General features: G+C 35.4%; 1 protein-coding gene across 4 annotated transcripts; it reads left to right on the top strand.

Moving 5' to 3' along the window:
• Positions 1–430: 430 nt before the first annotated feature.
• LOC121370409 (mitochondrial ribonuclease P catalytic subunit-like) lies at positions 431–11,652 on the top strand. 4 transcript variants are annotated; one of them, XM_041495617.1, is made up of 7 exons: positions 431–557; positions 3,461–4,461; positions 5,228–5,275; positions 7,217–7,445; positions 8,656–8,795; positions 10,237–10,426; positions 11,366–11,652. In XM_041495617.1, the coding sequence occupies exons 2-7, from the start codon at positions 4,181–4,183 to the stop codon at positions 11,537–11,539; spliced, it is 1,062 nt and encodes a 353-aa protein (XP_041351551.1). In that variant the 5' UTR covers positions 431–557; positions 3,461–4,180; the 3' UTR covers positions 11,540–11,652. The 4 variants fall into 4 exon arrangements, with proteins under 4 accessions (XP_041351551.1, XP_041351552.1, XP_041351553.1 ...); XM_041495618.1 differs by lacking the exon at positions 431–557 and adding an exon at positions 597–714; XM_041495619.1 differs by lacking the exon at positions 431–557 and adding an exon at positions 649–811 and having other exon boundaries at positions 10,279–10,426.
• The last annotated feature ends 4,400 nt before the right edge of the window (positions 11,653–16,052 follow it).

Genomic DNA, 16,052 nt, shown 5'->3' with positions numbered 1-16,052 from the left:
GCAAATTTGCAAAAAAAGCGGTCTCTCCCCCCCCCCCCCCCCCCCCCCCCACACACACACCAAAGCACTTTATAACTAATATGGACATATTAGTTATAAAGTGCTTTGGTGTATCGACAATATCATTGTGTAGGCTAGTCTTTGTACTTATTAATATAAAATACATCAGGCCCGTAGGAACTGGGATGGTGTGTGGGGAGGGGTTCTTTAAAATATTGCACATAATAACATATACATATAAATGGTGTTTATGGTTGATAAAGGGTTACAAATTGATAATCTATATCTGATTTGCAACTAGAGACACGTAAACAAATTTATTCATCATTCACAAACATAAACATGAGGGCAAAACGACCCTGTGTAGAGGGCAAAACGACCCTGTGTAGAGGGCGAAACGACCCGGTATGGGGGCGATACGACCCGGGGCGAAACGACACGGGGGCGATCGGGAATAAGGGCGAAACGACCTGATACCCTTTTACTAGTCTTTGCAAGATGAGTAATGAAAAGAAAGTCGTCCATAAACAATAAAGCATGAAATATATATATTTGTGGTATTTTGACGGAAAATATTTAATCAAATAGATGTAAAACAACAGCAAGGCTATGTTTATTATTTAATATTTTGTCTCAAAGATTTGACCTGTTGACTGGTTCTTGCCAAGAATTTTAAGGTTAAGGGCTAAAAACCGGAAATCTCCACAGGCTGAGGTGACGAAATTGGTACACCGGCTGTCTACGGATGAAAATAGTTTATAATAAAAGTTATACTAAATATACGTAATTGTTAAAAGTATTTAAATTAAAGGTATTTATGACCGATTAGCGTAGTATTGGGTCATTACCCTATCACAAGTTGTTATTGAGCCACATGCTAGGTTACTTTATACCAAGTTAATTATCATTGCCGATTATGTTAACATTTTAAACTAAATAAACTCTTATCAGCGGATATAACCCTGCTCATTTTTTTGTTACTGTATACAGGGTTGAAAATTAAAATGAAAACCATGGTCGTCAGCAGGGCCAGTTCAAGAAAAATCTTACTGGCCCTTCTCAAATTCAACTAGCCGTCCAATTATCACATTGAAATTTAAGTGCACAGCCAAATTAAAAACTAGAATGTTCTTTGTTTAATAATGGGGCAGGACGTAGCCCAGTGGTAATGCACATGCTTGATGCACAGTCGGTTTGGGATCGATCCTCGTCGGTGGGCCCATTGGGCTATTTTTCGTTCCAGCCAGTGCACCATGACTGGTATATCAAAGGACATGGTATGTGCTATCCTGTCTGTGGGATGGTGCATATAAAAGATCCCTTGCTACTAATGAATTTTTTTTGCTGTTTTCCTCTCTGACTGTCAAAAATGACAATGTGTTTGACATCTAATAGCCGATGATTACTAAATCAATGTGCTCCAGTGGTGTCGTTAAACAAAACAATCTTTATTTATTTATTTGTTTAATAATAACCATATATATAAAGAAAACTGATAATAAATACATGAATAAAGTTAAAATTCATATAAAAACGTTATTTAGTGTTAAACCCATACCAACTCAAATAATGTTTCGAAAACGAAATCCAGTATAAATAAAAAAAATTCTTTACAAATTATCATTAAATTATATACAAATTAAATATCATTTGTCATATATTGTGGTGAAAACAAAATGCTAGAACAGCCAAGGTATGCAGCTTGACTTACATTTTCTCTGTAGTAAAATATAATGCAGTACACAGAGACTAAAGGTAGAACTGCACATGATTCAGTAAACTAGTCTGGGAGTGTCAGTCTTCTTTGTGGCAGTGCAAGAGGGATGACATTTCAAGTAAAGGATCTCATCGGGAGTAACTGTCCTATAGACGAGGCATTAGATAGAGATCAATGGAATCATCCCATATTTTGCCAAATGCCCATGCAAATGTTTATTGTGCAGAGATACAGCCCTGCATGGGGCCTTATTCACAAAGCTCTCTTAGGCTCTGCTAGACAACAAAGCATCCTCTTTGCAAGTATTTTAGCACTGTACTGCAAGATCACAAAGTTGCGAGAGTTTAGTGAATTACAGTTTTGTCATTGAGATTATCTTGGATGATCCATCAATTGCCTTAAAACATGTATAAAAAAAGAAGATTTAACCTATGCAGTTTGGTGGTAATTTGTAAAGAATTTTCTTTTTTATTTACACTGAACTTTTTTCCCCAAATGTTTTTATTTGAGATGGTATGAGTTTAAAACTGAATAAATTAATTTGTTTCTATATGTATTTGGTCTTTATTAATTTTGAAGGTACATGCCAATTCTTTGGTTCCCTTATTGACGCAAACGGACAATAGTCTCAAAATTAATATTATCTTCCTCACTACAATATAATAATCCGTAAGTGTTTGTATGTTGGTGCCCGCACACGTGTGTGTTGAATTTGGATATTGTAAATGCTACAGTAGTAGGGTACTAATAAAATAAATATCGAAAGAAAAGTAACTGTTAAAATCAAAACAAACATTTTACCAAAATATTTTGTGTACTTTTTTATCATTTAGTAAGCATAAAAGTGTACGTATTGTTATTACAGTAATCTTTGGACGGTTATTGCATCATGTAAGTCCTGGTGTCTTAGTTCATGTTCTATGTCTTCTGCTGCCAGCGTTTAGTTTGCACCAACACAGACGCGGTGTGTTTTGTCATAGTCGAGTCGGTTTCAGTGTGTTTTGTCATAGTCGAGTCCGTTTCAGTGTGTTTTGTCATAGTCGAGTCCGTTTCAGTGTGTTGTGTCATTGTCGAGTCAGTTTCAGTGTGTTTTGTCATAGTCGAGTCCGTTTCAGTGTGTTTTGTCATAGTCGAGTCCGTTTCAGTGTGTTTTGTCATATTCGAGTCAGTTTCAGTGTGTTTTGTCATAGTCGAGTCAGTTTCAGTGTGTTTTGTCATAGTCGAGTCAGTTTCAGTGTGTTTTGTCATATTCGAGTCAGTTTCAGTGTGTTTTGTCATAGTCGAGTCAGTTTCAGTGTGTTTCTTTTTTAACTGGCACCATGCTCGCCAGACCCTAAAATCGATGGTCGTCCAACGGAATTCCTTTGTAAAATTCTTAGTCGTCCTTAGCCAATAAAAGTCGCAAAATATTTTCAAACATGTAGTTTTCCAGATAAATGTATAAATTTATCTGGTGGACTATAATAGCGAAAAATTTAGGTTATTAAAGATAACATTACTGGGTGGCAAAAAGTCTTAATTTGTGTCCAGAGACAATTCACTGGTGTGTGTTACATTATCAAATGATATATTAATATTTTGATGATAATTATGTTTCACCAAATCAAATGACAATTATGGCTGGACTGGTAGAATTCCTGAACTTCATTGAAGTAAAATACATGTAATTTACTAGCTATATCATTAATTATTAACAGATTTTTTTGCATTTTACTTTTCAAAGTTCTATTTTTTTTTTTGTAGCACCAACATGTTCCGATTCCAGCCACATGCATTATGTCGAATATTGACAGCCTGTAGAAGTGCTGAATCCTTTTGTCAGAGCAGTGTTCGATGCCAGCATGTATTGAGAAATGCACTGTACAGTCACACGCAAATGGTTTGTCAGCGGGACACTAGATTCAAATGTGGAAGCCATGTTTGTACTTCACAGGTTGTTCCAAATGTAAATATAAACGTGTGCTCCCACTTTTCAGTAAACATTGGACAGATGTTTTCTGACAAAGAGGAGGATTCTGATGATAAAGACACAGAATTTGGTTCACATGTACATGGGAGCAGCATTCTTCATAAATTCAAGCAAACATTAGAGTCGGACAGTAGAGTGAAGATGAGTCCTGATGAATGGAAAACACTCGAAAGTGACATTCTTACAGAAAATCCTGACTTCGGTAAGTCATGGATGGCTACGTGTATGATGCTTATTTATTCGACTGGCAATGTTGAGCTAGGGGAAAGTTTACTAGATTATATACGACAGGTCGATCTCCAAACTTACCCACTCTGTCCACATTCATTGCTTTGTGTGGTCGAAGTGGGGGGAAACAAAAACAGAACTTGCTGTTGAGAGAATTCAGCGAGTTGCAGAAACAGGCAGAGGTGTTTGATGGCATCACCACTAAAAACCTAATTATCGGGTTCTGTGGAACAGATTTTTGGAAGAAATCGTTGGAGTTTTTGGAAATGACCAAGCTCACCCAAGATCCGGGACCTGCCTATTTCAACCCCATTATCATAGCCGCACTCCGGGAAAAAGAGATGGATGTCGTGTTTTCGCTGCTCAGTACTTTGGGTGGTAAAGGCATGGCTCCAAGCAATGTGGTTTTTGAGAAGTTTATTAACATGTGTTCTGGTCTTGACGGTGAAGTGAACATAAACATCAGATCCCTGTTTAAGTATTTTAGAGAGTTCAACTGGCTTCCAGACCAAGAACTGGCTCATCAGATAGAGGAGTTGTTTGTTGGGTAAGTACACTTTTAATGGTTTTTGACAAACTCAGGAGAGTTTAAAAAAAAGATATTACTGAAAATGCTTAGGTCAGGGTAAAATCATATTAATAAAAATATTGATTTTATAATACACTTGTCAAAATAATCAGAATTTGGAAGAAAAGCGGAGAGGATTTGTAAATTGTATGCCTGAACATGAACATTAAGTACATTAAGTAAATTTGATTTATAACCTACATAAGTAATTTATTAGAAGTAATGTCATTCCCCCCCAAAGTAAATATACATGGCAAATGTCCTGGAACATTTCACATTTACGAAGTACCGGTAATGTGTTACAGCTATAACAGTATAATATGAACATGCATTCAATGTTCGATCTACATCATCTTTTAATAATTTTAGAAGATATTCATGAATAATGAATAAATGGATGTTTATCAACACCCCAGCATCAAAAATACATCAGCTATTGGGTGTCAAACTATGGTAAATGCAAAATATTCATGAATATAACTGGAATACAAAAAAGATCAAAAACAACTATATAGTATGATACTTGTACATATCAATTGGATTTTTTCCCCATCCCAGCATATACAGTTAATATAATAATACATATTAATAGTGATGGTTTGTGCTGCATGTATATTAGATATAGAAAAGTTCATATAAAACGTTTTTACTGTGGGGTCAGTGAATATAATGAATAACATGTACATATAGAATAATTAAATGTATTAAATTTTTTATGTCTGATGCTTCTTTCTTTTGTTTTTAGATCAAAGACAGAAAACTGGAAGTGTCATTGGACTATTGTAGACAAAAGGTTGGTCTCATAATACATTCTGATAATGATTTTCTTGATAAATGTTTTCATAATTTGTCACTTGCTTGTTTGTTTGAATAAAACGTTTTTACTCTAATCCATTCAATAATTTGTTTTAGTTGTAGCCATTTGGTTTATACTGGAGTGAACATGTCTAGACAGAGCTGGTGCTGATTAAATAATATGCTCAGGTATTATTAAACAAACATTAGTTTCTTCAATTAAAGTATTTGTCATATTCATACCATGTTACTATTTATGAAGCAGGACGTAGCCCAGTGGTAGTATTTGCCTGAGGTGTGATAGGTTGCAGGATCAGTCACCCTCAACCGACTCTGGTTTGTTTTCCATTCTAATTCATCAAAGAAGATTGTAAGTATTGAATATATAAAGATCCATTGCCAGACCTTGCCATTTAAGAGGAACTATCACTCTAGCTGCCCATCACTCCCCTGAAACTAGTTAAAGGGAAGTAATTTTTAGCTCCCCTTAGCAAGTGAATTTAAAAAAAAGTAATACAAAAGGATTAAATATCAATGCTCAATATGGTAATATCTTTAATGGCTTCCAATAGTCTTAGTTAGTGGAGAAGTAATCCCCTCCATGTTTTTTATAGCTAGGTCTGCATATCACTGCTTTTTGTGTGATGCAGAGGGTTTCCTTTCTTTTTCTTAACCAGTTGTCAGAAAAACACATGCTAGATACTAACAGAGAATAATACATGAGTTATGGCTATATGCATGTTCTTTATGAGACAATTTATCTTATGAGTGGTTGCCAAATGTATCTAAAGAGTGAAAGTGAGTTAAATACTTTTGGGAACCAGGAGTTGTATGAAAAATTGTCTTCCATGGGCACGAGTGTATTATTCTATTTCATGCACACCCTTAAAAAGCCATTTTAAATATAGTTTAACAGGAAAAGACTAAACAAAAAGTGTTGGCATTAGGTTGAAAGTTAATGATGTTTATAGACATGAATGAGGCAACCGGCCTTGGTGGCGTCGTGGTTAGACCATCGGTCTACAGCTGGTAGGTACTGGGTTCGGATCCCAGTCGAGGCATGGAATTTTTAATCCAGATACCGACTCCAAACCCTGAGTGAGTGCTCCGCAAGGCTCAATGGGTAGATGTAAACCACTTGCACTGACCAGTGATCCATAACTGGTTCAACAAAGGCCATGGTTTGTGCTATCCTGCCTGTGGGAAGCGCAAATAAAAGATCCCTTGCTGCCTGTCATAAAACAGTAGCCTATGTGGCGACAGCGGGTTTCTTCTGAAAAACAGTGTCAGAATGACCATATGTTTGACGTCCAATAGCTGATGATAAGATAAAAAAATAAATGTGCTCTAGTGGCGTCTAGTGTTTTTCCTAGAAATTTGGCAAGGCTAGGTAGACACTTTGGGGGCAATTTTGAGCATTTTCAGGGCACTTTTTTGCATTAAAGACAAAAACAATAATTGAAATAAACATAAATGTAATTAATGTTCTTGCTTTAATAAATGAATGGCAAAATATATAACAGAAATATTTTTATTAATTAATAATAATTTGTTTTAGTGTTTTATCAAGGCACGTTTAGAAATAATTATTGAAAAAGGCTTTTTTAATCTCATTAAGGCACTGATTAAGGCAAGATGGTGCTAGACTAGTGAGGCATGGTGCTGCACCATGCTAAAACAAGCTAGGGAAAACACTAGCGTTGTTAAATAAAACAAACTTTACTTTGAATGAAGCAATATACAACAACGTCATCTATTTATGATTACTTGAGACACTTATACCATGACCTTGGAAGTGATCTACAACATATATTGAAGACGATATTGATCTTCAACGGGTCATCCCTTACACAGGTGTGTAAGAAAATAGATAGCTGCAGTTTAAAACTTGCTAAGGTGTTGTTAAACCAATATTTCTTTCCTTTCTTACTATTTCTAGTGGAGTTTGCCAGTGTTGTAAGCATCGTCTTGGTCGCATTGTCCTCACAGACGCAGACTTTCAGAATCTTCAGCAACAGTTTCTCACCAGTACTCTGATTGGAGAGAACGTTTACTTGAAGTCCAACCCAGAAGAGGTGGAGCGGTTTAAAGACTTTATTCAAGAATATGCACCATTTGATGTAGTTGTCGATGCTTTAAACGTAGCAGCATTCTGCAGGTCCAATATGGTATATAATATATACAAAACTAATTTTTTTATGTGATAGGTTTGATGAAAGGTATATTTTATTTCCTTTATCTGTTGAAACGTAAATATTTTGTCTAAAATTATGAAAAATAAAAACACAGTATAGTGAAGTAGACTGGTTCTTATTTTAATGTGGCAAAGCATTGGAATAATATAGTTAATTCTGAATATGAATGACATCACTATTTCAATGATGTCACTTTGCAACAAAAAACTAGGTGCATGAAATATGTCTTTCATAATGCTGAAAAAATCCCAATGCAAAGTTGCTATTGGCATTTGTTTTCTTTTAAAATTACTAAATTGCACCTGACTGTTTGAAGAAAATCTTGGCATTAATTTTTTTTACTATTTTCAAAGTATGAATTTGAAGTGAAATCTCAATAAGATATGTTATATTTATTTGTTCAAAGCCAAAATAAAGATGCGAAAAGTGACTGTTGTCGAACTAAATAATCAGGACTGGGATGTAGCTCGGTAGTAGACTGCTTATCTGAGGTGTGATGGGTCACTTGATCAATCACCCTTGATGGACTTGGGTCACCCCAATCTCAACCAGTGCTCCACTACTGGTATTTCAAAGGCACTGGTACTGTCCTGCCTATGGGAAAGGGAATATAAAAGATCCCTTACTGTTTCATTGGTTCCGACTCCAGTCGGGCTGCCGGTGCTCCCTTGCACCTGTCAGTGCAGGCAGTCCCCCCCCCCCCCCCCCCCCTATTCCACCCCATCCGTTTCCTGTCCTGGACGGAGGAGCCGGCTGAGGCCAACACCTGTGCCCAGGACAGGCATGCACTACAACAGCTTGTTCTGAACGTGCACGTTAAATTCTCTGACCTGACCTGACCTTCATTGGTTAAAATATCCTATATAAACAGCAGCAGGTTGTCTCTCTTTCTCTCTTGACCAACTGTCGAAGTAAGATGTGATCAGCTAGTATTAAACAAACATTCCTTTCTTTCCTTTATCTAATAATCAAAGTGGGGTGCAGTGGATCAATCCTGTTCAGTGGACCGGCTAATAAACCCTTTCTTTATATCTTTTAAATGTCATGTGTCGTCCTATTTATTGTTTTAGGTCAGTGCATTGTTTTGATGGTTGCAAAAATGTTGGTAAATTTATGAAGTATACATACTGATATATTGGTTAATGTGTTTGTGTTTGTGAGGTTTTAACATTTTCTTTTACAGCTGAGGAAAGTTGTTGAATTCTTTGCAAGGTACCACCACAAACGGGTGCTTGTTATTGGCAGGGAACACATGCAGAGATCACTTGGCAGGAATCTACAGCCCATAATGAGAATGGCTTCCACATTTTTCACAGACAACATGTAAGAATACATGGGATATTTTATGTTCTGTTCTAGTTAAATGTGATGATATCACTCTGAAACAATGGACACCACATGTATGCTAATTACAACAATTAAAAAACATGGTATCAGTTTAATCTATGTTAGAGTTTCTTGCTGGATTAGGAAAAATGTAGCAGGTTCCCTCTGATGTCTTCATGTCAGAAGTGTTTGACATCCAATAGCCTATGATTAATTAATTAACGTGCTTTAGTGATGTCGTTAAACAAAACAAACTTTAACTATGTTTAAGCTGAACACCCAAAATTAATATAAATTTGGCAAATTTGATATATTAAAAAATCTAGTCAAATTGAAGTAACATTTAGCTAAAGCGAATAAATATTTTTAAACTAGCTATATTCATATAAACAACATGTAGCATTTGAATTAGCTTTTTGGTGAATTAGTACTGACATATGTTTACCAAATTCACTTTTAAATCACATTTGGCAGTTTGGTGAACGGCAGCTTAACCACTGATTAACATAATCTGCAATGAGTTTGTGGATTTGGTTAAAACGTTTTCAATAATAGTTGTTTTTTAAAGCATGCTGTATTATATTTTTTAATGAGTTAGATGGGAACTGTAATATGGCAGTAGATTAGTAACCATGCCAAACTAATTACTAAAGATATAGAAATCTTTAAGTAAATTACTTACAGTGTACTTAGGAATGTAATTTTTGTAAAATATGTGAAGACCTAATTTTGCAGCTGTTGCTAAGTTACAAGGAAGTATTTATCCACCAAGTGTTTTACTTATTAATTTTATGAGGTGTTTTTTTAACCATAACAAAAATATAATTACATATATATATATTTTTAAATTCAGATCTTAAAATGATCCCAAGGGCTGTTTTCCCATGTGCACAATTTTTGACAGCACAGACACAGGTGCATAAACACTCCTATTAAAGGAACAGATCCTTGTTTTTAAATACTACAGCATATTTTTCACTATTAGAGCCGTTTATGATCACTGAAATCAAACATTACTTATATTTTATTGTTTAGATTATCCATTTCCATAGAACCAAAGTGTTTCTGGTCATTCTATTTTTTATATCACAAAATGCATTTTTCATATTTTAAAAAACGCACATGAGTCTGAGAAGTAGCGGTTATTGATTTGAGTTCTAGTCTATTTTTTAAGGATATTTCCCAGTTTTAATGTCACAGACCCTTGTTTCACTCTGTTGTAATTTTATCCAAGTGTGTTACAGGTTTGTCTAAACTTAGTGTCCATTTTTACGAGTTGAAACTAGGGTCTGCGCCTTTAATAATCATAGAAGAGATTTCTTTTCTGTTTCCATTTTTCTACACTGCATTAAAAACCATGCACATGAAACATAGCTATAGTTGAATCATACAACAATTTTATCATTAATGTAGACAAAATTTATTTTTAAAAATTTAGATCTAAAGATGATCCCTTTACACTTTATGCTGCCATATACAGTGGAAAGTCGACAATGCTGGTTTCCAATGACTACATGCGAGATCACAAATGTCTGCTCAGTCCGAATCTGCAAGGCGTCTTTGAACGATGGCAGCGATCCAGACAGATATCAATGAAAAAAGTGCACCATGATAACTTTGTCTTTCAGGTCATTATAAATTTATACATTTCATTTCCTTTGACTCGAGCCATTTATGATTTTTAAATAATTCAGTATCACTGTATATAATGTCAGTTCTGTTCATTAAAACACTGGAATGGGAAGATTTTAAAATTGTTACTGTGTCAGTGCAACCAACCTTAGATCAGTGTATGCTTTTAAAATAAAATGTCAAAAAATACAGGGCTCAAATTTAATGGTTGCCATTCTCTCCTAGTTGTGTGCTCCAATGCCCTGAAAATTTAAGTGTCTTGTTGCCAAATTAGCCGTGCCTTAATTTTTATGTTACTAATTGGTCAGCCATAATTATACCTGAACACAACAACTAAAGTTGTTTTATTACGAAAACATGAAACCGCTCACACTTCTTTATTTTGAATGGGTGCTGTTGTGTTGTATTAAGACACTTGTTGAAGTTTGCCTCGTTGCCCCGCCTTCTGGTCATGATGCCCTCAAAATATTTCCATTGGTCTAGGCCAAATGACCGTACATTTGTCAAATTAGAGGCCTGAAAATGTCCTATCATATATTTGTTTAAATGTACTCTAAGATGGAAAGACAGTGCTGGATTTATAAGGGGGCAATTGCCCTGGGCCCCCCTACCAGAGGGGCCTCCCCAGACTAAGGACTTCCTTTATAAACAAATGTAATAATTGTAAAATTAGTTCATTTTTTTATTTGTCATGTAATTTAATTTCTATGTTGAGGGGCCCCTGAAACTGAAGTGCCCCCGGTCCCTGCCCTGGGCCCCCCAAGGTCTAAATCCGGTCCTTTGGAGGGAAGGGTAACAAAAAAAACATTTTTCACATTGTATGACCAGGAAACAGTTTAAACTTTTGTAACCATTTCAAACCATTCATATTTTATCGACTTCAGGGTTTCACCATCCTGTTTTCATTATGACATGCACTAACTCATCTTTTACAGATGCCACTCAAGTACGATAGCGGACCTCAGGAGGATTCGAATGGTTGGCACGTGCCGTACGAGGACTGCAGTCAACGAGCTGTGTACGAACATCCCAACACATATTTGTGTTTACGCGCCAAGAAACGACCACAGAAAAGATCTAAAAAAGAAACAGATGGCAGAGCCAATTGATGTTCAGATTATGTTTAAGACTTCAATATTTTTATTCATGTTAAAACCATTTTGGTTAGAAAAACAAACTTGATAACATGTCCATCATTACGGAATAAAATCTTTTTAGGGTCTGATTTTTTACTATTTAGAACATGTTTGTTATGTGTTAAACTAGAGGGAATTTTTTGTTCCACAATTTAGAACAGTAATATTGATAGAAATTATACTTTACATTCAAATGTTAATTAAAATAACTAGGGGTGGGGCACAGCCCAGTGGTAAAACGTTCACCTGATGCACGGTCTGTCTAGAATAGATCCCCATCAGTGGATCCAATGGGCTATTTCTCAGTACACCACAACTGGTATATTAAAGGCCATGGTATGTGTTATCCTGTCTGTGAGATGGTGCATATAAAAGATCCCTTACTACTAATGGAAAAATGTAGCGGTTTCCTCTCTAAGACAATGTCAAGAATCACCAAATGTTCGACATCCAATTGTGAGGTAGATGTATCTTGACACTCCTGCCAACATAGGGGATCTGTTCCAGGTTTTTTTGATTGGTGGAGTTTTAAGAATGTTTCCCTGCATTCCTATAGCCCATTCAGTTGCTCACATTGAAAATCGGGGGATTTCCAAAGATGGTTGGTACTGTGTTTGACCACTCCCTGGGAATATTACTGTAGTTTACAGGAATTTTAAATATGGTTGTGGAGTGAAGTAAATGTGTGCACAAATAATATATTTCCAGTCCTTATAGTTTAACGTGAACAATTGCTCCCACAGGTCAGGTCAGGTCATAGGGTTTAATGTGTATATTCGGAACAGGCTGTCGTAGTACACACCTGCAATGGGTGCAGGTGTCGACTTGAGCCAAACGATTTTTATATAGGCAAAAAAAACTGCTTGGCTCATCATAGGCTGATATTGCCAAATTATTTCACTCTAAATTACTGCACGACTTTGATACCAGAGGGCAAGATTTAGCCCAGTGGTAAAGCTCTTGCTTGATGTATGGTTGGTTTGGGATCGATTCCCATTGGTGGGCATGTTGGACTATTTCTCGTTCCAGCCAGTGCACCACTGGTATATCAAAGGCTGTGGTATGTGCTATCCTGTTTGTGGGATGGTGCATATAAAAGATCTCTTGCTACTAATGCAAAAATCTAGGGGGTTCCTCTTTAAGACTATATGTATTACCCACGGGTGGGAATTGGTGAACTGTAAAAAAGAGGAAATCTAGAGGGGTCCCGGAAATTCTTGAAATCCTGGGTTAAAATCTGTGCCATCTGATACATTTTGGAGGAAAGGACGATTAAAATGCCAGGAAACGCAATGTTCCATGAGAGGAGAATTCCCATCCCTGATTAACAAATGTTTGACATCCAATAGCCAATAATTAATAAATCAATGTGCTCTAGTGGTGTCATTAAACAAAATACTTTTTTGACAACCGGAGCTCACCTGCATTATTTCAGGAAAGCAGTTTTTGCTTGCCAACGATTTTGCAAACTATAAACACTGTATTTCTTGTTGAATACAAATTCAAATACAACAAACCAAATTATTTTGTTTCACCTTTATTTTTTTTAAACCCAGTGTACAGTAATGACATCATGACATGATGGGACACTTGTCATTACCATACATAATAGTAAACTTAGGAACTGAATATATTCGAGAACTGTTTCCATAATACAGTGACCATAACAATATCCAAAACACACAAAATTCAATGAAACTATAATATATATACTGAAATCTTTAGTTAAAATAACAATTTGATTCATTGTAAAAAAATATAATGGTTTTGCAGCAACAATTTGACTGTTCGAAAAGTGCCTAACTCTGTTATTAATTACCTTGTATTTCTGTCGATAACAGCAGTGAATACCATCTGTAGATTTCACATCAATAACAGCTTTTAATTTTACCTCATAGTACTCTATTTACAATGTGTATTAAATAACTTCAAGCTAATGAAAATTCCTGATAGACGTGCCTTTACAAATAAAAATAAATTAAAAATACAGAAATGATAAAATTACTGTAACCTTTTGTTTCAATGAAGAAAGATACAACTAGTGGTTGAAATATCCGTGTACATTTTTTAATTCATAAATCAGTTTAAAAAACAATAGAGCAAGGTATAGATATTATTTGCTGCATTTTTATAAAAAGACCCTGGAAGGGGGTGGGGAGAAGGACAATCATATTTATAAGAACTGTTCATTGTGTAGAATGTTTTTATTAACAGGGACCATACACAAAGTATATACACAAATAAAATGTGCATGTACTTTTTGTATGATACCTAAGATGATTAATATGTTGAAAGATACTTTGTTAAATAAAAAAAAGTCTTCACATTTTATGTGTAAATGATTTTTTTTTACTAATAAGCATTAAATAACCATTGTACTTACAAATACATCATTTATACTCGTAAGAAAAAAGTTGATTAGAAAATATTAATTCATGAATATGAACAATGTTACATTCACAAATGTAGACAATATCACAAATCCTTTAACTAACCAGGAACTGCTTGTCCATGCTATAAAACCAGAAAATATAATTTCACCATTAAAAAGATATTTATAAGAAAATATGGTCACTGAAACGGAGTAATATTTATGTACAGCATAATTTGGCACTGAAGAATGGAAGAAATTTTAATGGTTGTCAGATTTTTTATTTATTCATTTATAGTTATTTTCATGCTTCAAGCACACTGTCCTGGGCACACACTGTAGTTATGTGAATTGTCTGTCCAGGACTGTGGATTAGTGGTTAGTTGTAAGTAAGAGGAAAGTCGGTGCAGTGGCCTTACATCTACCCATTGAGGTAAGCTCGCTTTAGATGGGAGCCAGTACCAGGAGGCGAACCCAGTACCTACCAGCCTCAAGTCTGATGGCTTAACCACTACACCACCGAAGCTCACAGTCATCAGAGGAAACCCGCTACATTTTTTTCTAATGCAGCAAGGGATCTTTTATGTGCACTTTCCCACAGACAGGAAAGCACATACAACAGCCGTTGACCAATTGTGGTGCATTGGTTAGAACGAGAAAAAAGCAAATCAGTTGAATGGATCTACTGAGGTGGTTCAATCCTGCAACGAAAACACCTCAAGTGAACACTCGACTGACTGGGCTAAATCCAGCCCCTGGCCACCAATAGGGTTTTTTGCTACAGAACCCTGAAATCAATCTATAAGCTCTGTCCCTGGCCCCATGCTTATAAACGTTAAAGTCTAAGTCCAGACTTTTAACGTAATGCTATTTGAATGGCGTTGCCATGACGTTAAAGCACGTGGCCAGATCAGCTCACTGGTCAGACAGAGATTTGACCTGGGACAGACGTGCCTCAAACCACTTACATGGGCATGTAAGTAGAGTTCAGAGTCTATAAGTTGTCATGTAGACAATGTTCAAACTCTAAAGATCAAGTTCATACATCTTGATGACCTACATGTAATTCCTGGTTTTTACCATCCATTAAAGGCTTTTGTAGGAGATATTGCTGGCACTATAATTTGCGAAATCTCCTGCAATATTCTCCTAGGAGATATCGCTTCTTATAATCTTTTCTTCTTCTTCTTCTTTTCCATCATTGGATTACTGTTTATATTAGAAAAGCATCAGGTGTGCCACTGAATTTTTTGTTGTGTCAAAAATATTTTTGCTTTTCTTTTTTCAAAATTTTTTATTGCCTCAAAATACATTATAATCTTGATTGGTAAAATTTTAATCACAAGACATTATTTTGTTATGTCACTGTATATGTTTCAGCACTAAACCTATCATTAGTGATGTCATGCCACTGCCGTTCTGCTAGTTAACGAGTCTACCGCTGCCAAATATAGTAACATTCAACCCACATTATTGACATTGTTTACAATTGTCGCAAATGAAAAGAATGATAAAAAGAATACCCCTCTCATGTCTTGTGATATCATAATTTATCACCATGAGTTGATAAAAGTATAAAAATCAACTTGTGACGATAAATTATGATATCACAAGACACTCGGGGAATATCCTCTATACAATTGAAACCCAGGTTTAACCTTGGATTAGGTAACATAGAAAACATTAAACTGACAAGTGTGGTTTGCAAAGTAATCAAATCAGCTAGATTCATTGATGAGACTGAAGAAGAGGCATTTGCAGGAATTTTTCCAGGGAGGGGAAAGATGTAATTAATGCAAAATTTGCATATACATGTAAAAAACAGACATCATTATGGTTTGAACAGTGCTATTTCTTTCTATGTCCCTCATTTTTATCATTCTCTGGAGATTAATATTGATACATATTTTGGATTTTTTGTTTATCTTTTCAAGAGTTGTTTTTTATTGGGGGTTTTTTTTTTGTTTTTTTGTTTTTGTTTTTGTTTCGTTTTGGGGTTTTTTGGAGAGGGAGTATACATTGCTTTGAATGCTATGCATTTTCATGGATATGAATGTAAAATTTCAAAGATGAACATTCATTTTTGATCAGAATATCCAAGAATATGCAAACTAA

This window comes from Gigantopelta aegis, chromosome 4 (assembly GCF_016097555.1).
Source record: "Gigantopelta aegis isolate Gae_Host chromosome 4, Gae_host_genome, whole genome shotgun sequence".
Lineage (NCBI taxonomy): Eukaryota > Metazoa > Mollusca > Gastropoda > Neomphalida > Peltospiridae > Gigantopelta > Gigantopelta aegis.
The sequence above is the reverse complement of the archived record's forward strand: the minus strand, read 5'-3'. Positions and strand labels throughout refer to the sequence as shown.

Bases quoted from the DNA above. Each gene is read 5' to 3' on its own strand.
- LOC121370409 (XM_041495617.1), top strand. From the start codon at position 4,181: ATGACCAAGCTCACCCAAGATCCGGGACCTGCCTATTTCAACCCCATT. The intron at 5,276-7,216 runs GTTGGTCTCATA...TACTATTTCTAG, and splicing joins TGGACTATTGTAGACAAAAG to TGGAGTTTGCCAGTGTTGTA. The intron at 10,427-11,365 runs GTCATTATAAAT...CATCTTTTACAG, and splicing joins ATGATAACTTTGTCTTTCAG to ATGCCACTCAAGTACGATAG.